The sequence below is a fragment of the Hypomesus transpacificus genome, chromosome 10 (assembly GCF_021917145.1).
Source record: "Hypomesus transpacificus isolate Combined female chromosome 10, fHypTra1, whole genome shotgun sequence".
Taxonomy (NCBI): domain Eukaryota; kingdom Metazoa; phylum Chordata; class Actinopteri; order Osmeriformes; family Osmeridae; genus Hypomesus; species Hypomesus transpacificus.
The window spans coordinates 7983236-8005103 of NC_061069.1; the positions used below are offsets into that span (position 1 = coordinate 7983236).

The 21868-nt window shown below is 46.4% G+C and overlaps 3 protein-coding genes across 7 annotated transcripts; 2 read left to right on the forward strand and 1 right to left on the reverse strand.

Moving 5' to 3' along the window:
- Positions 1-426: 426 nt before the first annotated feature.
- Positions 427-7233, forward strand: LOC124472822 (dynein, cytoplasmic 1, intermediate chain 2a-like). Of its 4 annotated transcripts, none has more exons than XM_047027909.1 (17): positions 427-732; positions 1447-1555; positions 1633-1768; positions 2313-2397; positions 2735-2797; positions 2992-3119; positions 3229-3318; positions 3443-3605; positions 3698-3797; positions 3889-4014; positions 4172-4318; positions 4495-4608; positions 4732-4865; positions 4948-5092; positions 5218-5358; positions 5513-5638; positions 5812-7233. In XM_047027909.1, the coding sequence occupies exons 2-17, from the start codon at positions 1448-1450 to the stop codon at positions 5923-5925; spliced, it is 1920 nt and encodes a 639-aa protein (XP_046883865.1). In that variant the 5' UTR covers positions 427-732; position 1447; the 3' UTR covers positions 5926-7233. The 4 variants fall into 4 exon arrangements, with proteins under 4 accessions (XP_046883865.1, XP_046883866.1, XP_046883867.1 ...); XM_047027910.1 differs by having other exon boundaries at positions 3232-3318; XM_047027911.1 differs by lacking the exon at positions 2735-2797 and having other exon boundaries at positions 428-732.
- slc25a12 (solute carrier family 25 member 12) lies at positions 7111-15532 on the reverse strand. The gene is made up of 19 exons (XM_047027908.1): positions 15241-15532; positions 15064-15140; positions 14305-14358; positions 13176-13321; positions 12177-12292; positions 11655-11794; positions 11430-11576; positions 11165-11294; positions 10806-10899; positions 10616-10700; positions 10455-10536; positions 10141-10299; positions 9680-9732; positions 9414-9491; positions 9109-9249; positions 8850-8988; positions 8596-8754; positions 8404-8494; positions 7111-8273 (listed from the first exon to the last, which is right to left on the reverse strand). Exons 2-19 carry the CDS (start codon positions 15073-15075, stop codon positions 8051-8053), a joined length of 2049 nt encoding a protein of 682 aa, XP_046883864.1. The 5' UTR covers positions 15076-15140; positions 15241-15532; the 3' UTR covers positions 7111-8050.
- Positions 15533-16617: 1085 nt separating this feature from the next.
- Positions 16618-19294, forward strand: metap1d (methionyl aminopeptidase type 1D (mitochondrial)). 2 transcript variants are annotated; one of them, XM_047027962.1, is made up of 10 exons: positions 16618-16717; positions 17157-17320; positions 17477-17626; positions 17707-17855; positions 17945-17987; positions 18087-18250; positions 18344-18441; positions 18553-18600; positions 18675-18753; positions 18857-19294. In XM_047027962.1, exons 1-10 carry the CDS (start codon positions 16678-16680, stop codon positions 18939-18941), a joined length of 1020 nt encoding a protein of 339 aa, XP_046883918.1. In that variant the 5' UTR covers positions 16618-16677; the 3' UTR covers positions 18942-19294. The 2 variants fall into 2 exon arrangements, with proteins under 2 accessions (XP_046883918.1, XP_046883919.1); XM_047027963.1 differs by lacking the exon at positions 17157-17320 and having other exon boundaries at positions 16699-16717; positions 18857-19287.
- The last annotated feature ends 2574 nt before the right edge of the window (positions 19295-21868 follow it).

The following is a 21868-nucleotide window of genomic DNA, read 5'->3' on the forward strand; positions in this document are numbered from 1 at the left end:
TTTGTTCTTGCACAGTTACACCAAGTCCCAGTGTCAGTATTTACTGAATATAGGCCTACTCATAGCACACTTTGACATTACGTGTGGGATGCAACACAACACGTGGAAAACAACTAGTGGCCCTGTTTGTCACCAATTAACCTTCGGTTATAGTACAGCTGTATAATTAGGCTGTTTACTTTTTATTTAGTTTATTTGTTTACCTATTCTATTTTCTTTGGGGGGGGGGGGGGGTGAAAACGCCTGTTAGGCCTAATTCACAACAATACAATTTCCCCAAGCCTCTGACAGAGACAACCTCGTCTCGCTGCACACAAATTATTGTCCCTTACCGTTGCATTTCTGAGCTATTAGCTCCATCTAGTGGTAAAATCTGACATTGGTAATGCGATCCAAAAACCCCCGTTGTCCTTCTATCCTTTCCTTCCATCCGAGTTCTCTGTTTGTGCAGACCACAGGCCTGGAGTCAGTTTCGTACTCAAAACTCATTATGTTCCAATATGAAAGAATATCGTCAAACTTGACACAGATCAGCTAAACGGACAGGCCGGCTGCTTCATTGACGGTTACACAGTGTGACATCATCGGCTCATAGCTTAGCGAACTGTCAGGGAGTGGAGTCTCACATTCCACTCTGTAGCTATCAACCAGCTAATTTACCTTGATAGCTTATAGGTATCGATATATAGTTTGCGAACTGCACTATTAGTGGATCAAAAATCCCACAATCAGGTAAGTGTGCATTCATATTTGCTAAACCAACGATATGTCGCTAGCTTTTTCAGTGCAGATAGCGGCGTTACAGTAGATTATAGCTAGTCTAGTAGTACTGTAACATCAATGTTCTAGTTCCAGCTGTCAGCGACCAGCACAGCAGATTTAGGTTGGTTTGTTCATCATTTTCTAGCTCTCTAACTGATATTATGATTAACGAATTGTGCCAGAAAGTAATTCAATTATGTAGTTACTGGCTACACAAGATCATTTACTCAATACTGAAGCTAACTACAGTAGCTAACGTTACGACATGACAACTAGCAAGGTATAACATACCATATCCTTACCAGACAATGCTTACCACAGTGTTTATTTTGTTACGTGAGAAGTGTTAACTGTAAAACATAGTTTACGTTCTGGTTTGTACAAGTGATGTAATATTGCATGAGCTAAATCTTGCATTCATCACCAGACAAGGACAATATTGTAGTCCATTTGTGTTGGGTTCACATGGTACCAATGTGATACCGCCGCTAGCTACCGACGTATTTGTCGTATTCTCCTTGTAATCAAAACTACTTATGTACTAAGAACTATCAGCTAGCCATGGCTGCAGTATCAGATATCTGACCCTTTTCAAAAGTTAGCTCATCAACTACCTATTTGTTAAGAACAGCTTTTTGAGTCTTGAAATAACCGAAATGTGTCTTGCATGTTACCCTCTTGCAGCATGTCGGACAAGAGCGAGCTGAAAGCTGAGCTGGAGAGGAAGAAACAGCGTCTTGCTCAGATCAGAGAGGAAAAGAAGAGAAAAGAAGAGGAGAAGAAAAAGAAGGATGTGAGTCAAAAGAGGAAAGATGACATGCACCGTTAAGGCTTGGTTACTATTATTCAGGGTTCTTTTGTGCCTTACAGGGAGATTCCAAGCGTGGAGGGGAGGGGGCAGGGGGTGGGTCAACAGCACCTCAAGAAGACTCTGACTTGGAGAAAAAGAGAAGAGATGCAGAGGCTCTACTTCAGAGCATGGGTATCACCCCTGATACTCCCAATGGTGAACACACACACACACACACTTTCTGCCATTTCCATTCTCACGTGAGTTTTCCCCATTCCAGTGAAAATAACCCAACAAATGTGAACATTGCATGGTTGCATTTATTTTTCATTGTGCAGTAAAACCATACAACGTTTCGTTTACTGCACAATGACAAATACAATCTAATCTAATGGTGATCTGCTTAACCCTTGCCCTGCCGAGACTATTGCCTTGTTTTCTAATCACATACCTAACATTATTTTCACATATCCTCTAACCGTTTTTATGACCCTCTGTTTTTACGACCCTGTTTTTATACTGCTGGTTCTTTTGCATGATACCGTAAGCATGCTTTCCATTGACCCCCTGTCTGTCTTCTCTTTTTCTTCCTCCCTTTTGTTCTTCTCTTGTTTTGACCCCCTTTTTATTTATTTTTTTTGCCTCCAATTTTTACATCAACCCTCTTTCACACACTGGCATGCACACACTGTGGACCACACACCCACAGCTGAGCCTCTGAGAGTAGTAACAGAGGACACATGTCTGTTTCACTACTTAGTCCCCGCCCCCATGTCCCCTTCCAACAAGTCAGTGGGCAGCGAGACAGGAAGCCAGGACTCTGGAGATGGAAATGCCGGACCAAGGTGTGTCTGTGTGCCGTGTTCGATTGTTTACGCCGGTATATCCATATTGTTTGTGTGTGTGAAAGGTCACCTGCATGCCTGCATGCGAAGTGTGTTGTATGTATGCTATAGCAATTCCTCCTGGTCTCCACTGTGCCGTCTACTGCCTGCTGCTGTTCTACCTTTTTAACTAACACTCCCACCTTTCTCTATTTCTCTTTTTTTCTCTTTTTCTTCTCTCTTTCTTTCTGTCTCCCTCCTTTTCTCTCTCCCTCCCTCTCTCTTGCTCTTGCTCTTCCTCTTCCTCTCTCTTCCTCCCTCCACGTGACTAACGCCCTCTGGTGAGTGGCTGTATCAGGACGTTGCACTGGGATCCTGACCCCTCTACTCTCCAGCTCCACTCCGACTCTGAGCTACTGGGGTACTTCTCCTCCTCCTCCCCTTCCTCCCCCTGCTGCCCTTTTGGTCTAATACAGGGAAACATTCTCTTTTTTTACTGTGGGATTATTGCATGTTTTTGCACGTATCTTTTCTAGTGGTACTGTGATTGAGGATGTAAGTGTGTCTCTTGTCGTGTGTGTAAGCCTCTCTCAGACTCTGTGTGTGTCTGAGCAGGCGGGGTTCTGTCAGGCTGGGTATGGCAAAGGTGACCCAGGTGGACTTTCCTCCAAAAGAGATGGTCTCTTACTCCAAGGAGACTCAGACACCCACCCAAACGCTCTCACACTCCCAGGCCAAAGCAGGTAAACATGCTTTCTGTAACCCTAAGACACTGTCACATACCCACAGTTTCAGTTCAATGGTTTAATCAATTTCATCCCTTGCTGTGTGTGTGTGTGTGTTGTGTGGCAGAAGAAGAGGACGAAGAGGAGATGGCTGTAGTGGCACCAGCTGAGGAGAGTCCAGAGGAAAAAGGAGAACAAGGAGAGCAGGAGGAGGAGGGCAAGAGCTCGTCATATTTACACTTTCACACTGCTTCCTGTCTGATGACCGACCAGTAGTGGGGCTCTCCCTTTCGACCTTACGCCTTACCGCAAATCGTGTTGTGTGTGTGCGTGTCCAACAGCTCCTCCTCAGGAGTTGACAGAGGAAGAAAAGATGCAGCTTCTTCACTCTGAAGAGTTCATGTCGTTTTTCGAGCGAGGGAGCCGGATCGTGGAGCGCGCCCTCTCTGAGCGCGTGGACGTTTGCTTCGACTACAGTGGGAAAGACCTGGAGGACAGGGAGGGGTGAGGCTCTCACTCACGCGCAAGGACACGACACACACAGAGTGGAGCAGCAGATATATTTAATGAACTCCACCCCTCCCTCCCTCCCCCAGTGAGATGCAGGCGGGGGCTAAGCTGTCTCTCAACAGGCAGTTCTCAGATGAGCGTTGGTCCAAGAACCGAGTGGTCACCTGTCTGGACTGGTCCCCTCAGGTAAGGCAGCGAGGCCCTGACCCCTGTCGGACCCCCGTTTGACTCTCATCTGAACCCCATCTGACCCCAGTTTGACCCTGGTCTTTCTCAGTACCCAGAGCTGCTGGTGGCGTCCTACAACAACAACGAGGATGCTCCCCATGAGCCTGATGGAGTGGCTCTGGTGTGGAACATGAAGTACAAGAAAACTACACCAGAGTACACCTTTCATTGCCAGGTAGACACACACACACACATACACATATATATGTTCAGGCATATATAAAAGAACAGAAAATATGTTCCCGTCAAAGCTGTGCATGGGATTGAGTGTGGTCGTTCCCATGTGTGTGAGGGCAGTGTGTCATCTCCACATGTCTGGCCTCTTCCTCCAGTCAGCTGTGATGTCAGCGGCCTTCGCCAGGTTCCATCCTAACCTGGTGGTGGGCGGGACTTATTCCGGACAGATTGTCCTATGGGACAACAGGAGCAACAAACGCACTCCTGTACAGAGGACCCCACTGTCTGCAGCTGCACACACGGTAACACACACACACACACACACACGCTCACTCTCTCTCTCTCTCTCTCTCTCTCTCTCTCTCTCTCTCTCTCTCTCTCTCTCTCTCTCTCACACACACACACATCGACTGTTAGAGACCTGTGTCTCACGTTGTTTAGTAATTTGTGGATCCATGGTGGATCTGTTCCCCTGCAGCACCCTGTGTACTGTGTGAACGTGGTGGGAACCCAGAATGCTCACAACCTCATCAGCATCTCCACCGACGGCAAGATGTGCTCCTGGAGCCTGGATATGCTGTCCCAGCCTCAGGTACCAGCACCTGTGTGCTGAATGCTCCCGTAACAAAGACTAGATCTGAATGAAGAGAATCTGAAACTGGTGTTAAAGGTGTGTGTGTCTGTGTGTGTGTCTCTGTGTGTGTGTGTGCTACAGGACAGTTTGGAGCTGGTGTTCAAACAAAGCAAGGCGGTGGCCGTCACCTCCATGGCCTTTCCTCTGGGGGATGTCAATAACTTTGTGGTGGGAAGTGAAGATGGCTCTGTCTACACAGCCTGTCGCCATGGGAGGTGTGTGTGTGTCACTGTCAAAAATGGTTCTACTGGGCAGTGCGAGGGAGGGTGTACTGAACGTGTGTGTGTGTGTTTCCAGTAAGGCAGGTATCAGTGAGGTATTTGAGGGCCACCATGGACCAGTGACTGGGCTGAGCTGTCACAGTGCTGGGGGACCTGTCGACTTCTCTCATCTGTTCATCTCTGCTTCCTTCGACTGGACCGTCAAGCTCTGGACTACCAAGGTAACACACACACACACTCCCTCACTCTCACAGTTGACATTCACATTAGACTTGCCAAAACAGCTACATACAGTCCTACCTTCCTCTCTCTCCCTCACCTTCTCCCTCTCCCTCCACTCCCACAGAGCACCCGTCCCCTGTACTCGTTTGAGGACAGTAATGACTATGTTTATGACGTCATGTGGTCTCCCACACACCCCGCCCTGTTCGCCTGTGTGGACGGAGCGGGACACTTGGACCTGTGGAACCTCAACAACGACACAGAGGTAGCACGCGCACACACACACTCTAATAGTATTTGATGTGTGATGTTTGTGCTGCCAATGTACTGTATTCACTCAAGGACATGTTCCTAGCAGTGTGTATAGTTATGCTTAGTGTACACTGCATGTAACAGTGTGTGTGTGTGTGTGTGTGTAGGTCCCCAGTGCCAGTGTGTGTGTAGAGGGCGCTCCAGCGCTGAACCGCGTGCGTTGGGCTCACTCTGGGAGAGAGATCGCCACCGGAGACTCGGACGGACAGGTGCTCGTCTACGACGTGGGAGAGGTGAGACGTTTGTCCCTCCATAAACTCCCATAACGCCCACAGTTCTCATCCTCCTACCCAACTCCCAACTTACCCTGTGTAAAACACGTCTACTATCAAACGTAGCCAGAACCAGTCTGAATCGCTGGGTAGGAATAGGAACTCTCTAATACCCCCCCTGAATTCCTCTCCAGCAAATCTGCGTGCCCAAGGCTGATGAGTGGACCCGCTTCGTGCGCACGCTCGCCGAGATCAACGAGAACCGAGATGAAGGGGAGGAGCTGGCCGCACAGCGCCTGGTGGCGTAATCACCATGGCTACAGAGAAACAGGAAGAGCCCTGCTAAACGTGTCATAGTGGAAAAAAGAAGCCCTCCTTTCTGCTTCCAGCATCTTCTCCCCTTCCTGTCTCCAGCTGCATCACGTTGCATAGAGTTAGAACGAGTAGAACAACAACACCAGCGGCTTGGGGGTCACACCTCATGTCCATGATCAGACTGCTTCCGTCTGGCATAGACAAGTTCACCACTGATACCCTTTAATAACGTTTTTGTTTGTCGAACAGGGCTGCTATTGTGTGTGTGTGTGGAGGTGGGTAGCGGGGCGGGAGAACTTCTTTGCATCATTCTATCTCCATGACGATATCCTCAGGGTTTCTGTCTAGAGCTCTTGACCAACTCTGTCCTTTTCTACACACAGTATGCAAAGCTTTGAACTTTTGGACCTTTTACAGCCTTTTTGTGTGTTTATACACTAATATATGTTACAGATGTTTTACCGGTGTCTAGGCGTGTGTAGCTGGTCCTGGGGACTTGTCACCTTAGTGGGGATAAGGATACTTCTGTATGGTAAACGACTTGTCCTCCTTAGTTATCGAGGCCCATTCAAGCTATGCTATTTGAACGTTCTTTAGTAGAACCTCTCACACGTTCTCACTGCAGAATGGTGCAAGTTGTGTGTCCTACTTGTGTTTTGACCACTAAATTATTTATCCTGTTGTTGCATTTCATAGTAGTAGTAATATATCGAAGTATTGTTTCTGCTGATAGCTTTACTTTTACATTCTTAACATGAGCACTACGTCTAGCTTTTAACTACGAGACAAAAGTACTTAACTTGCCCTGTAGGATTTAACACTAGGTTCTTAATGTAGGTGTTGTTTTTCTGAACCAAAGCTAGTATTATTTAGTGTTAGACATACACAAACAATGTTTAGTAATAAACCAAGTTTATTTACCCTTTTTTAAAGGGTTATAATGAAGCCTGAATCATTTTCAGTTATGTATGTTTACCCCTTAACATTCTATGACAGAACCGGTCATATTAATTATTGGTTACAACATATTGCACTAAAATATTCCCCAGTTCCCAAAGGTCTGTCATTGGTTATAGATTCTTTTATACTGGGTCATTTTTCTGAGATGGGACACTTCCAGTCCAGTAATGACCAAACGGTTGCTTCTGCCCTTTGAAATGAAGACATTTTCATGTGGATACAATTAAAACCACATGGATGATTTATTTCAATAAAATACAATACAATGAATGAATTGAAATACATTTAATTTATTATTACCTAATTCTCTGCTCATTTATCAATAAACACTTTATTGAAAATGTCTGTACATCAGTAAGTGATTTTCAGTCGTTCATTTCAACATCACCATAACCGCATTATTATATTAGTGTGACGTTGATCCAATGTCACCACAACACAATTTTATAAGGTTACAGTGAAACCATTCTTATGCCACTATTAATGGCGTTCCACAACAGTGTTGCTTTTTGGAGTTACAGTGAAAGCTCTCCTGCTTTACTGAAACATAACTGGTCTGTAGCTGTATGCTGTCTCTGTACAGCCGATCTACAATATGTACACTACCTCCCTGTGTGACGACCAAACAGGAGAGCCCTCTGCAATGCTGCCAGTCAAGCCCCTACGCACACCGTCCAATATGACAAGCTCTAAAATCAAATCAGCTACTCATGAAAAAGAGGAGGCTCCACACAGGCTCCATCCAGACACTGGTTTTAGATGAGAGATGGGAGGAACAACTAAATGGAAAGGATGGGCAAGGAGTGGAAAGGGAGAGGAACATGCAGCCACTGGAAGTGCAGAACCCTCCAGGGTTCTGGGCAGTGTCTGCACTTCAACACTGATCTGGTGTCAGTCTCCAGGACCAGGGCTGGGACCACTGGAGCAGACCCTGGAAACAGTGGTGGGCCAGGGCAGTGTGTGTGTGTGTGTTTATTAGTGTGTTTGTAAATGGCCCCCTAGGAACGGAATGTATGCAAATATCTTTGCGATTCTGCATCACTGGCCCCTATGTGGAATGTGTGTTGTGCGTACAGTATGTTCCTGTGTGTGTGTGTGTGTCTAAAGTGCGTAGCCCCAGACAGAGGAGAAGAGGGGTGATGGTGAAGGGTGGAGTCCTTAGGGGGCCTGTGTGGCGGCTGGAGGAGCCTCCTCCTTGGGGAGTTCTGTGTGGATTGAGACCACGCCAGAGGACTTGAACTTGGGCAGATGGAGACCAAACTTGTTCTCCACCCCAGCGAAGGTGGCCGCGGCCAGTCGGTAGCCTCCCACATGGTCCGCATTGATGGGAGGAAGCTCCGAGATACGAGACTTGGGAGTGGGCTCGGACCCTGCGGGACGACTGGAGAGAGGAGAGAGAGAGGAGGGCTCAGCGTTGCTCCACAGTGACCACCAGGAGCATGGACAGGATGCGACTGACGATCCTCTTGGAGCTTACGTATACTATTCCATATTTTGATGCCGTGCCTTACCTTCCACCAAAGTCCACGTAGAACCACCTCTGCAGGAGCTCGTAGGTCACCAGGGTCACACCGAACTGAGGAGAGGACCGGCACACACGGGCTGGGGAGGGGTCAGGAGGTTAGAATAGACTGGTTTCTCCAGTCACTTTGACGGGCTAAGCGCACCACTGCCCCTCACCCCCACTTGCACACACACAGTACCTCCGGCGCCCTTCCACAGGGCCTTGAATCCCTCCTCCCTCATGATCTTCCTGAAGCAGTCGATGACTCCTGTGTAGGACGTCTGCCCTGCCCTCGCCGCCACCTGCAGACGTGTCTTAATGACATCCGCGGGCGTCACCAAGGAGGCCGCAGGGATACCTGGGACATTGAGTCAGGAGCAATGTGTAAGAGAAGGTTTGGACCCCCTCAAAGTTGGGTGAAATGCCACCTCTATAGCAAGGAAGCGCGCGTACCAGCGATGGCTCCAGCTGTTAGGAGCTGCAGGGGTCCCAGACGGCCCTGCTCATCGGCAAACTCAGCCTTGGTGTGGGCGTACACTGGGAAGAAGATGGCTGAGAAGGGGACGTCTCGCAGGAAACATGCTTTGGCCCCCTACGCACACACACACACACACACAACACAGACGTGTGCAGCCTTTAGGTCACTAAGAAACTAAGCAGTAGATGTGTGGGATGTAACCAACCAAGCATACCTCCACACACACACACCAACCTTGTAAAGTCCAAAGAAGCCCAGGTCCCTGACCACGTTGAGGGCGCTGACCCTGGGGCCTGTGGTGATCTCTCCTGCCACCTGCAGGCGGATCTTTACAATCTCCAGAGGGTTGGTGAAGATCACCTGGGAGCCACCAGCCTGGACACACACACACACACAAACAGGCTGTATTAGAACTATAAGGAACCCGTGGGTCTTTGGTTGTCTGTTGTTCCATCTCTGTGGACACACAAGTGAGGTTAGACACCAGGATTGAGGGGCGGTTTGGAACAGAGGGAGAGTTGGTCCTGCCTCATACTCACACAGGCTCCTGCCAGCACCTCTGCAAAGGCTGGGATACCATCTTTGGTGGTGAACTTGTCTCTCACAAAGTCATTCACCTGTAGAGCAGAGGGGCAGAGAACAGAGCCGGCGTCAGATAATTCAGACACCATAGTGCTAACCCTTACCATTTAGAACATAAGCTGTTAGAAAATATACATATATTTTCATTTCTGTCATATATACATTATAGGTAGGTAGGTTGTCATAGGTAGGATGACGCAGAATGATGGTGGGAGGGGCTCACCGTAAGTTTAATGGCCTTCTCTGGAGCTACACCTATCAGCTGGGGCACCAGACCTGCAGGGCAGCATGGGGGATTGAGTCCAACAGGATGGACAGAATCAGAATATGACTACAGTTTCTATGAGGGGTGGGAGATGAGGCAGAGCAAAGGAAAGGAGGATGGGAGGAGGGGAGAAGCAGAGGGAAGAATATGGGACAGAGATGGAAGAGAGTAGGTAGGCAGCTGAGAGGAAGGTAACAAAGAAAAAATAGAGGAGAAAAAAAGGGAGCAGAAGGAAAATGGTTGAGTGCTCAACATTGGCAAAGAACCAATAGGTGGAAGTCTTGCTACAGAATTCTACCAAGGAGCAGGCTGGATGGAAAGAGAGAGAGATGGGGAATGAGTGTTGCACAAAAGAAAGGATGAGAAAGGGAAAGGGTAAGACAACGTGGTGAAGACAGAGGGGGGAGAGAGTAGTGTACCTCTGTAGAAGCCAAAGAAGCCCTCGTATCTCAGCACTTTCTTGGCACAGTCGAAGCTGTTCTTGTACATGAGCTCTCCCACAAAGGAGCTGGTGGAGCGCTGGTTCTGCATGCGGGTCTTAACCAAGTCTATAGGATACACGGCTGTCGCTCCCGTAGCTACACACACACACACACAACCAAACTCAAGCATTAGCTCTATAGTTCATTATCATGTATAATAAATCATAGGGCACAGGATTATGCAAAGGCTCTTTTCCAGCTATGAAGGCCTTGAGGCCCCATCGTGGGCAGGTGAAGAGTAGTGACCTTACCTCCAGCGATGGAGCCCAGGGTGAATCTGTAAGCAGACTCTGCAGCCTGCATCACCACTGACCTGGAGCCATCACCGTGGGCCTGCGGCACAACCAGAGGCATGATGTACACAACTGTCTGTCAAAACTCAAGCGTGCGCACACACACACACACACAATACCTGTTTTTGTGCTTCAGCCAGATGGTAAGGCAGAGCCCCCTCTTCTAGTGGGGCTATCCTCTCGATGTCGGCCAGATTCAGACGCCTGACACACACACACCAAGACACACTCAATAACATAACTGTCATCCCTCCAGTCAGGTACAGACATGCAAGGCTCATGTAACCCCTGGCGCGTGCGTGTGTTTACCCAGAGGGGGAGTGAAGGCCCGAGAGCTGGTACAGGATGTCAATCTCCATGGGAGTAATCTGGCCAAACTTGTTAGCGGCATGAACAAACTCCTCTACAAAAGAGAGGGGAAGAAACCAGGGAGCGAGGGATGGTGAGAGAGGGAAAATGAGAACCAGAAAGAGACCGAATGTGACACATAATACCTGTGAGCAGAGCCTTAGTACATAATGACTTACCAGGTCACCCTAATGGGGACCTCCCGGGCTCGATTAACAGTCAACTTTGCAACAACATGTTTGCAGCTAAAAGCAGAGTAGCAGTATGATCCCACTCCATCTCTGCTTTAGTGGCAGTGTGTGTGTGTGTGCATGTGTTACCTTTGGTAACCAGTGTGTCCTTGCGTGTTCCAGCCAGCGTGCTATAGATCTTGCGGATCAGCTCCATGTTGTTAAGCAGGGCGTTGAAGGCGTTGAAGTAGGAGAAGCTGACCATGTGACCCCCTGCAGCCTGGGAGAGGAGACGCAGCGCAGGGGACGGCTCATTTAACAGCTTTTATACCAAAACATCCATCATGTTATTGGCATTCTACCGGTTCATGTGTTTTGATTGTCATGATATCAAGCATCCCTGTCAAGTCCTCACCGACACCAGGTTTTCCTCCACAAAGGGTGTAAGCATGTGGTGCCGTATGGTGGCCATGATGTCACTGAAGTCCATGGCAGAGATGACCCCACTCTTGCCCATGTCCTTCTGGGCAAACGCCTGGCGGGCATGTTCCAGCTGCAGCTCCTGCAAGGCGCCCAACAGGTGGCACAGAGTAAGGTGTGGTTGACACTCGGACGATAGTGTGTGTGTGTGTGTGCATACCTGTAGGAACTGGGTGAACTCAAGGTAGCTGAGACGTTTCTTGCGGTCGTGGCCAAAGTGCAGGCGGATGAACTCACAGTCCCAGTTGAAGGGGATGTGGTGGTGCACAGTAGTCTGGCTGAAGATGTCACGGGCATTATCTGTGTTCCCCACAGCACAGAAAGCATCAACACCATGTCAACACACAGTTGAGTTGAACAATATTTGGTTGTATTTGTTACAACTGGATTCATCCATGGAGTATTCTTCCCTGTTGAAATCAATCTAGTGACCATCCCTATGCTTCAGTCTTCGCAGCCCAAGAGAGAGAGTGAGAAGGAGGTAGGTGTGTGTGTGTGTGTGTGCATGCATGCGTGCATGCCCATGTACAATGGCTTAGTCAGAAAGCATAATCCGGTTAACAATGTAATGATTAGGAAATTCCTTTAGCTGGACAAAGAAACACAACTCCAGAGCCCCAACTGTGTAAATGTGAATGGATAATTGAGCATACACTGAAAACCCACACAGAGAAGTACATACCAAAGGAGATGTCTCCTGTGCCCGTCTTGTCAAATAGCTGGAAAGCTACGATGAAGAGCGCGTCAGGAACACACAACACCGACTCAAAAGCCAGAAACTCCTGGAATGAGATCAGTCTGGATGTGTGTGTGTGTGTGTGTGAGGGAGTGATGGACACAGAGAGAAAAAAAAAGGTGTGTTAGCCTTGTATGACAATGGCACCATTAAAACACAAAGCTTAGGCACCCAATCAGAAGGAGAAAGGTTTGCTTTCACAGAATTCTTAAAATATTCTTAAATTCTTCAAATAATATCAACAGCAATAAATATATACATATATTAAGGAGATTACATCATGCAGTATTTGGTTAATTACAACATGCAACAGCAATTGTTGACAGTTTGATGGCTGATGGGAGGTCTTTACTTTCAACAGAAGCTCTGAATGACACAGGAGTATGCCTCTGAACATGAGCCCTGCAAGACACAACCGCACGTAAAGCAACGCACGCACGCACACACACACACACACACACACACACACACACACACACACACACACACACACACACACACACACACACACACACACACACACACACACACACCACGCGTTTCTACACACATGTACTCTGTGTCTCACTCACTGATAGGCTTCAACAAATGTTGACCCTTGTAGCTAATTAACAACATATTTCTATTGCGGCCGTATTGCTCTGTTTAGGTTTAGACCTTGAAGCAATACTTGGTTTCAGAATGACAGGAATCATTAACTCACAGAGTATAATGCAGTGAGTATGCGTGTGCATAGCTGCATGCAAGTAGGTCTTTTATCTTATCAATGAGTGGCAATTATGGTAGCTAGTAGCTACTGTTCAGATTAATCCAAACACATCATTTTAGCATTGATAAAGAGACGCATCCTTTTTAGTTTAATGTGTGTGTGTGTGTGTGTGTGTGTGTGTGTGTGTGTGTGTGTGTGTGTGTGTGTGAGAAGGGTGCTCATACTTTTACACATACCCGTCTTTAGTAGTATCGGCCACTCCAGCGATGAGCTGAACCGTTTTGGGGTTGTGGTGGATCTGTGTATGTAATCCAAGGTACTTCTGCACAAAGTCTCCCGGGGTCATAAACTTCTCTCCATCCTTGTCCACCACGCTGGCATGCTGCACGGTAACGAGGGGGCCACAGAAAGAGGTCAGATAAACAGTAGTAACATCCACACTACACTCCAACACCAATGCACATTTGTTTTCTAGATGAGGTAACAAGAATAACCAATTTAGGAAAATGGGGTCAACAGTTACAGGCCTTACTTTGAGCACCTCAAGCATGTGTCATACACATGATGGAGTTGCATCTCTACCGTTCATTCTTATGTTGCAAGCTTTAAGCCATCTCTGAGACCAGGGTTGGTACTGTATAAGCTGTATGTTTTCAACAGTTCTGTTAACACATGACAGGAAACGCCTGTTGGCTCAACAGTAGACTCACACATGATTGACTACAGGCCCCAGGGTATCACTTAGGATTTGTTGCATCTGATCTTCTTACATTCATACCTGTGTGGCACATACGTGGCACGACAGCTTAAGACCCCTGTGCCATGACATAACAAAAGCACAACCTTGACACACACACATTCAACATAGAGGTCAGTGTAGGCACCATACCTGCTCATGCTCACTCACAGACACTGTGACAACTGCTGACCCAGATGCCAGAGTACAAAACATAAGTCGCTACCATATCTTATTCCAACTACAAAAGCTTTCTTTCTTTATTGATGCAGAGTATTAAAGAACCACTCTGAATGCCTATCTAAATACATGTAATGACCGCTTGTGACATGACCTCTTGTGTCCTCTGCTTTTCTACGGGTCAGACTTGCTTAGCTAGGTAGTTAACCGGTCGACGTGGAATGGCACCGAATGGAACGCTGATAGAATCAGTTGTAGTCAATACAAAATCGTTGTAGCATGATTTCGTCATCTCAAGAGTTATAATGATCGTCCGAAACCCTTACAGGTCATCAACCTGTAAGATTAATTAACTCACAGTGTCTAACAAGCCATGACACAGTGACAAAAGCCCGCATAAGCAGCAATATATAATGTACAAGCTCCGTTGAAGGGCAAAGTTGTCTTACCTTTTGGAAGATCCCCTTAAGTTCACTCGGGTCCGCGCGTTTAGTGGATTGCACCTGCAGCAATAATAACATTAGTCACATTTGAAACCAATGACAGCAATATAATCACACCAAATAGGTTCTCATTGATCAAGCTAGGTAACTGAGGGAACTATACATTTTCTGCCTTGCAAGATAGCGAGTAGTACACACGTAGCATCTCCTTGCAAAGATGCAGAAAGCCAAAAGTTGTAACTCCATGCAACTACAACTAAATCCACCTAGTTCTAACTACTAGGGTCATGGACTAGTAGTGTTGCAAGCTAAGTCGCTAGCTAAGGAAGTTAGCTAATTGACCAGCTCGCCTATGCTCAGTTCTATAACGAGGACACAAACTGTTACCGTTTCAGGTTAGCTGAGTTTGCAATAGAAGCGAGAAGACAAAACAAAATGCAATCAGATGTGAAAGAGCCCAGAAAGAATAGTCAACTCAGCTTTTCAGATTTGAATGCTAGCTATCTTCTATCTATGTTCAACCAAGAGATGCACAGCCGGTTAGCCCGTATCGCTAGCTCTGGCTGTGGATGTTTCATTCAAGGCCAGACACCGGGCGTTAGCGCAATAATGCAAGAAGCAGAGAGGTCACCATATTCGCAAAAAGGCTTTTAGAATAAAACACCAATTGCTAACACAACATTCCCCGTACAATAAAACAAATAAATCCTGTAAACAACATTTATATATATTTCTGAAACGCAAAGCTTGCGATGCCGAAGTCACCTTGACCGCCATGCTGGTTTTGACGTCACGTACAGTTATCTGCTTGCTTGGCGCACGCGCACGCGCTCCAATCCAAACTAGTCTCTCAAAAAAATCACAAAACGAGCCAGGGTTAATCAAGTCCGCAATGTGACCCAAACAACGTATTCCTTTGTGTAGCCTGTCTTGTGTGATTACCTTTCTTGAAACTGGTTTCTGTTTACGGTTCTGTCGTCTCGTGAGTGGTTGTCAGTTGATAGTCGTGTGAGTAGCCTACATCACTGGAATGTCATTGCTAGTAATGCAATTTGACGTTTTACTGTCGTTAGTTACGCTGTCATGACACTGCAGCTCTTTTCTTTGTCAATTACTGTGGGTTAAACTTCATATTAAAAATAAGTTTAACATATGCACGATGAATGCCCAAAACCTTGCTAGAATTGAAGTATTTCAGCGGCAGCCATCTCATATCAGTTGTACTGTCTTGGCACGCCTCAAGAGTCAAGTGGGGAAGCTCCAACGTTGTTTATCAATGCCGGATATGCTGGTCCTCATTATTGTTGGCATTGGCTGTCTCATACAAGATCCCACTGACTGACCTAATTGTAGATTCTGGTACACAAGAGCTGTAGCGTTAATCCAATTAAATTAACATTGGTTTGGACTGAAGAGCACATCTGAAGCCAATTGGCATATTGCCTTACTCTTTGTCGGTGTTTTCTTACGCTCTTTCACACATAAATGCACCGTGAGGCAGTCTTGCTGTGGAGCCTCCCACACTCAACTAATCTTCCATGTACAAAGTGTGTCTGTGTCTGCAGCTGACCCATACCTAAGCAATGGGCAATAAGCACAGTGCTGCTCTTAGAACAGATACTGTTTTACTGATGCTGTCCCAGAAGAAGCACAACACCCAGTTTACTCATGCTGGTCTTGGTAAAAACACCACCACTATTTCAAAATCGACGAAATCAGTTTATGATGCTCACACTGCTCACACTGCCCACACTGCCCACACTGCCCACACTGCCCACACTGCCCACACTGCTCACACTGCTCACACTGCTCACACTGCTCTATAGATTATTTGGTGTCAGGACCTGATATGGCCTTTCTTGGGTTAAAATAAGTCTGGAAGTAGGCTGCCTTTCTGACCCATATATTGAACAGGTATTTAAAGGTATTCTTTTGTGACATAGGGCACGTTTCATTTTAAGAGACGTCCCCGTGCTGAAACAGAGATAATAGTTTTGATGTGCAATGAATCAATTGTAATACTTAATGTGACCAACAGAGGGAACTATCTGGTGATATGACCTTGGTAGAGGTAGAAGAGGAACGGGATGATGTTCGGGTTCGTAGAATAAAGTTGGAGTACAGTACAAGCTCATGTTGAAAAAAACAAGTTTCATCTTTAATATACGAATATCACAATAATGAGATAAGTAAGGGATAAATAACCCTTTTCAAATAATGCGTCAATTAAAAAGAAACACGTCATCTAGGTGCAATTAAAGTAACTGTACGGTAGAGGCTATAAATTAAAAGAATTCTTGGGGTGTGTCCAAAACCGAAAATTATTTGGATGAAACCGCCGATGAACGCAAAGCACGTGACCGCCATCCAAATACAAACATGGCGGCGCCCTGTGCCGCTAGATTCATATCAAGAGCTGGTAAGAACGTTCCTGTACTCTCATTATTTTAATAGTGAGAAGACAAACGACTATATGTAGAACCAAAAATAACAACGTGTATGCACTGCATTTTATTACATTGATACATATAGATGAATTGCATTGTTTTTCAAGCACTCCACCTTTTAGCTTAGCTAGCTAGCAATATGTCGTGCTGTTGTAGCTTGCTTATAACTACTTCACGACCAATACTCCACTACAAAGTCACAATTAACAGTTATCTTTAATGAGATTAGGCATGAACTTGAGTAGCATTGAGCGTGTAAATGTGTACATGTATTACTATTAATACAATTATCTTTAGCTGCATTAAACTTATTTCGCTCTTTAAAACGCTAAGTAATCCTTTCCAGTAGGGATGTAATAGCATGACAGCACGTTTAACTCAAACTGTCCCACATCTCCCTTCTACCTGGAGGGTTGGGAGGATTCCTTCAGAGGGGGTGTTGTGCAAGGGGTTCTGGACGGCCCTGGGCCTGCAGCCTATCCCAGCAGCACAGGCTGTTCTTCTGGCGCAAGTGGAAAAGTTCTCACAACGTTGTCCGCCCTGCTACTGTCAGGCCAGCCTACACAGTGCCTAAGGTGCTGTCAGAACTCTCTTACCCAATAGGCAGAACTTGAGTGACTTTATACTCACTGTAGAAACTCTGGTCTGATATGATCCAGATGCTCTAAATGATCTGAAAAGCATATCAGTCAAGTTGAAGAACCTGTCTTTTCTCTTCTCCTTGTCGGTAGCACATCCAGCGTCCTGACTATGTATTTAGTGGGGTCATACCAGACTGGCCTGGATACATAGAGATCAAGGACGAGGAACAGATACAGGGCCTGGCTCGAGCATGTCAGCTAGCCAGACACATACTTCTGCTCGCTGGCCGCAGTCTGAAGGTACTGTGTGTGTGTCACTGTCTCTACTGCTTGACTATTGTCTGGGTTGTGACCTATCATGTTTGACCGTTCACCTCCAGGTTGGCATGACGACAGATGAGATAGACTTCATCGTTCACCAGGAGGCCATCCGTCACAATGCGTACCCCTCTCCTCTGCGGTACGGGGGGTTCCCCAAGTCTGTCTGTACGTCGGTCAACAATGTGGTTTGTCACGGCATACCTGACAGGTACACAAATTCACCTTCTTTCATCATTGCTCTCCACACATTTTGTCATTGCCACAGATGTTAACCTGTTCCCAACTGTTTGTTGTCAGTCGGCAGCTTGAAGATGGAGATATTATCAACATTGATGTGACTGTGAGTTCAACTCCCTCCGCCTCCCTGCACACAGAAACAAATCTCTCCATGCAGTCCTTTCATTAATCCTGTACATGGTTGATGCCTCCCCCATGTTAGGTGTATTTGGAGGGTTACCATGGCGACACATCCGAGACGTTTCTGATGGGTCATGTGGATGAAGGTGGACAGAGACTGGTGGAAGTTGCCAGGAAGTGTAGAGACGAGGCCATCGCTGCCTGTAAGCCTGGAGCACAGCTCTGTGTTATAGGAAACACTATCAGGTAACAGACAGACACACACACACACTTAAACAGCATGCCTTCAGCTATTAGCTCACCCCATGGTCTTAATATATGCTCCCTCCACCCCTCTAGTGATATAGCACACTCCAATGGCTTCCGTGTGTGTCCCTACTTCATCGGTCATGGCATTGGCTCCTACTTCCACGGGCACCCTGAGATATGGCACCATGGTCAGTCGATAAATGGAACTCATTTATCTACATATCTCCAATTAAGATTTTGTCTGAGATTATACTATATACCTCTATACCCCCCCCCCCCCCCTCTACTTTGTCTTTCAGCTAACGACAACGACATGACCATGGAGGAAGGCATGGCTTTCACCATTGGTCAGTTTTGGCACATTTTCACATGTTTGTGTTCTCCTGGCTATGTATTGATCCTGATTCTTCCGTGCATACAGAGCCTATAGTGATGGAGGGGTCGTCAGAGTTTAGGATCCTGAGGGACAAGTGGACAGCCGTGTCTGCAGATGAAAAAAGGTGACACTTCAAGCTACATGTAATACCTCCTCGCATTTAGCCGTATCTTACGGAAGTCTTTGGTGAAGATGGTGACTTTCCTAATGCATGCGTGTCTGTTTAGATCAGCCCAGTTTGAACATACCGTGGTCATCACCTCTGATGGCGTGGAGATTCTCACCAAACTACCAGAAGAGCATGAGCCCTGAACAGGAGATGAGGGAAATCATGCATCAGAGTCAAGTCCCTGGCTGACCCTGGCTCATCAGTAGAAGGAGCTGAAAAGAATAGTTTTAGTGTCAGTCTGCAGACGTCTCCCAGGACAGCAGGAGATATGGAAAAACCATCTGTAGAGGTTTGCTGACAGTTTTTGCACTTTGGAACCTGGTCCAGCTGCCCACTGCTCTGGGATCAGAGACCCTCAGGAGTCCAGCTGAGGCACTAGGTCAGAAGCTAACAGTACTGAGAACATGGGACCCAAGCTGCCCATATGACATGGAACTGCGAATCTTGCCTGCGACTTGCCAGTCTGTCATTATTTAAATAAAGCACTTTTAAGTACTAACGCGTTTGGTTCCTTATTCCGGGTTGGAATGCAGCTTCCGAGAATCCCGTCAGGAGGACGGGGATGGTTGGGATCTCCCAGAGCAAGGCTGCGTGTGCATGAGGTTTTAAAAGGAGGGAACGAAACTAGTTTGTTTCATACTTGACTTGGCCACTAGATGGCAGTATAAACCATTCTGTGTTTGCTGACTGCACACAGCTCTTCACTTCACACTGGTTCCTAATGATGATCTTTATTGAAAAAGACAGTTTGTTTCATCAAACTGCACACTGTTCTCTTCTCAGGTATGAGCATGTAAGCCTTTGTGTCCTTTAATGTGAATTTGAGTCCGCTGCTGTTTAAATGAATCAAGAACTGGCGAAAGGTGGATTGACACCAGTTGCAAAAATACTAGGTTGTGTAGTTTGAGTCCGTGGTTTTAGAGTTGCTATGTGCCGCCAAGAAAAAGGCTGTTACAAGACTCATTCCTGGCATAGTTGAGAAGCAGCACATGCTTCTTTCTGTTCTTCACTGGCTACATGTGGCTTTGATAAAGAATAAGATGCTAGTTCAGAAATAATCTGAATAGAATAAATCCTCTGCTGTCTGATCCTGTCCTACTGTTTCTTTTACAGAAAAGCAGATGGGTAATTATCCTACTGTATAAGCGAGTCAGTCAGTGTCAGCACATCCTGCTGATGTACCTGTGAAGTGTGTGTTTGTACATGCATTGAAGTGTTCATATGCCCCTCCAAGTATGTGCGTGTGTGTGTGTGTTCTTTTGCTCTTGCCAGAGTGTCAGTCATGTGGGTGTGTTGTGGGTTGGATCAGATCCCACACAGGTGAGTCACTCAGGAATAGAACATCCATCCATGCTGAGGACATCCACCAATCTTTCTTTATCATCTGTTATCAATTAGTAATGGCCTTGGTCATGTCAGGTGGTAAGGAGATGGAATGGATAACAGATCAACTGAGTCTGTCCCAGCTGGCTAACATCAAGCTGTCCAGCTCAGAAAATAACAACTGAAATGTCTTGATTTACTTTTACTTTAGAATTTATGAGAAAAAAGACAATATTTCTGATATTTTCCTCCATTTCACTGTTATGTTTGTTATGCTCAAGTGTTTTGCTGTTTGATTAAAGAGCAGGGTGGGGATTGTGTGTACCTAGAGCAGTACACACTTCCTGTACAGTCAATTCCTCTGAGTCAAGAGTCTAGCAAACAGTCCTTGGTATACCCCCTTCTGTATACAGACACAAACACACAGAAGGTTAATGGAGGAAAAGGGAAGGGTTAGGAAAGGTGTGAGGTGGAATGGGAGGGGCAGGGGAGGGGCAGGGGATGAGTAGAGCGAGCTGCAGAGGAATTCTCTCCTGTTGGGACAGATCCTGTTCTCCTTGAACACTGTCTCTCTGGCCCCCTCCTCTCTGACCATACCTTTTCAGGTCGAGTTCCTGTTAGACATACACACTCAACTACAGCAGAAAAGACGGTCACACATGATGTTCATATCAAATGCATTCCTTTCACTAAGCTTACCATGTGGCAGTGTGCGAGTTATGTGTGAGTTGTGTGAAAAAACTTTCTCATGTGCAATGTGGTTAATGAAAATTACTCTCCTAGTGTGCCTGTTTACTAGTGTGTTTGGGAGTGGGATATATCACACCTTCCTGGGACTTGTTCCACTCAGGACCACAGGAATCCTTAGTCACCTTGGTGACCAGTAGAATTCCATGTCTCAGTGGTGACCTTGCATTCCAACCTGTTCAGGCGGGTCTGAGAGAGAGAGAGAGAGAGAGAGAGAGAGAGAGAGAGAGAGAGAGAGAGAGAGAGAGAGAGAGAGAGAGAGAGGGGGAGATGGAGATGTAAACACAAGGGTTTGTATGTTGATAGAATGCTCCATGTAGCATAGTCAGCTCCTTTTACCTGTCTGACGACACATATATGCACACAGGCAATTCAAAATGTACGGGAGTTGTATGTTGGCATGTTCAGACTGTGGACCGTTTGTCTAGTTCTTGAATCAGTGAAAGACAAGTGTGAATCTGTTGAAGGATGTCATCTGAGTTCCTAACTGGAGCCTGCAAATCTCAAAAGTTACATTTTATTCATGTATGTGTTGCTGAAGGCTGTACAAAACATCTGGGATCTATGGCTGTGCTCTCTGTCTGGTTCTCTATTCTTAATCACTTTCTTTTTCTTGCAGGAATTTCATACAGACACACACACACTTTCAACCCTCTTCACTGTGGGCCACAGGCCTCCACAATGCCCCTTCTTTCTCACTCTCTCTCAGTGAACTAGAGAAAACCGGTTAGACAGATTTACTTCAGAGACTGCATTTTGCTTCAGTACTTCCCTTTCTCCTCCAATTTGGAGTGTTTACTGTGCATGTGATGGTGGGACTAGTGGAGACATTAGTTACATTCTTGGATCAGATAAGAGCGTGGAAGGGGTTAGGGTTAGTGTGTCCAGGGTTAGTGTGTCCTATGGAATTGTATAGAAACATCTTACTGACAGACCCATTGGTTGTCAATTGTCAATAGGTGGCCCATTGCTTATGTTCATGCTTGTAAGTGAATGTAAG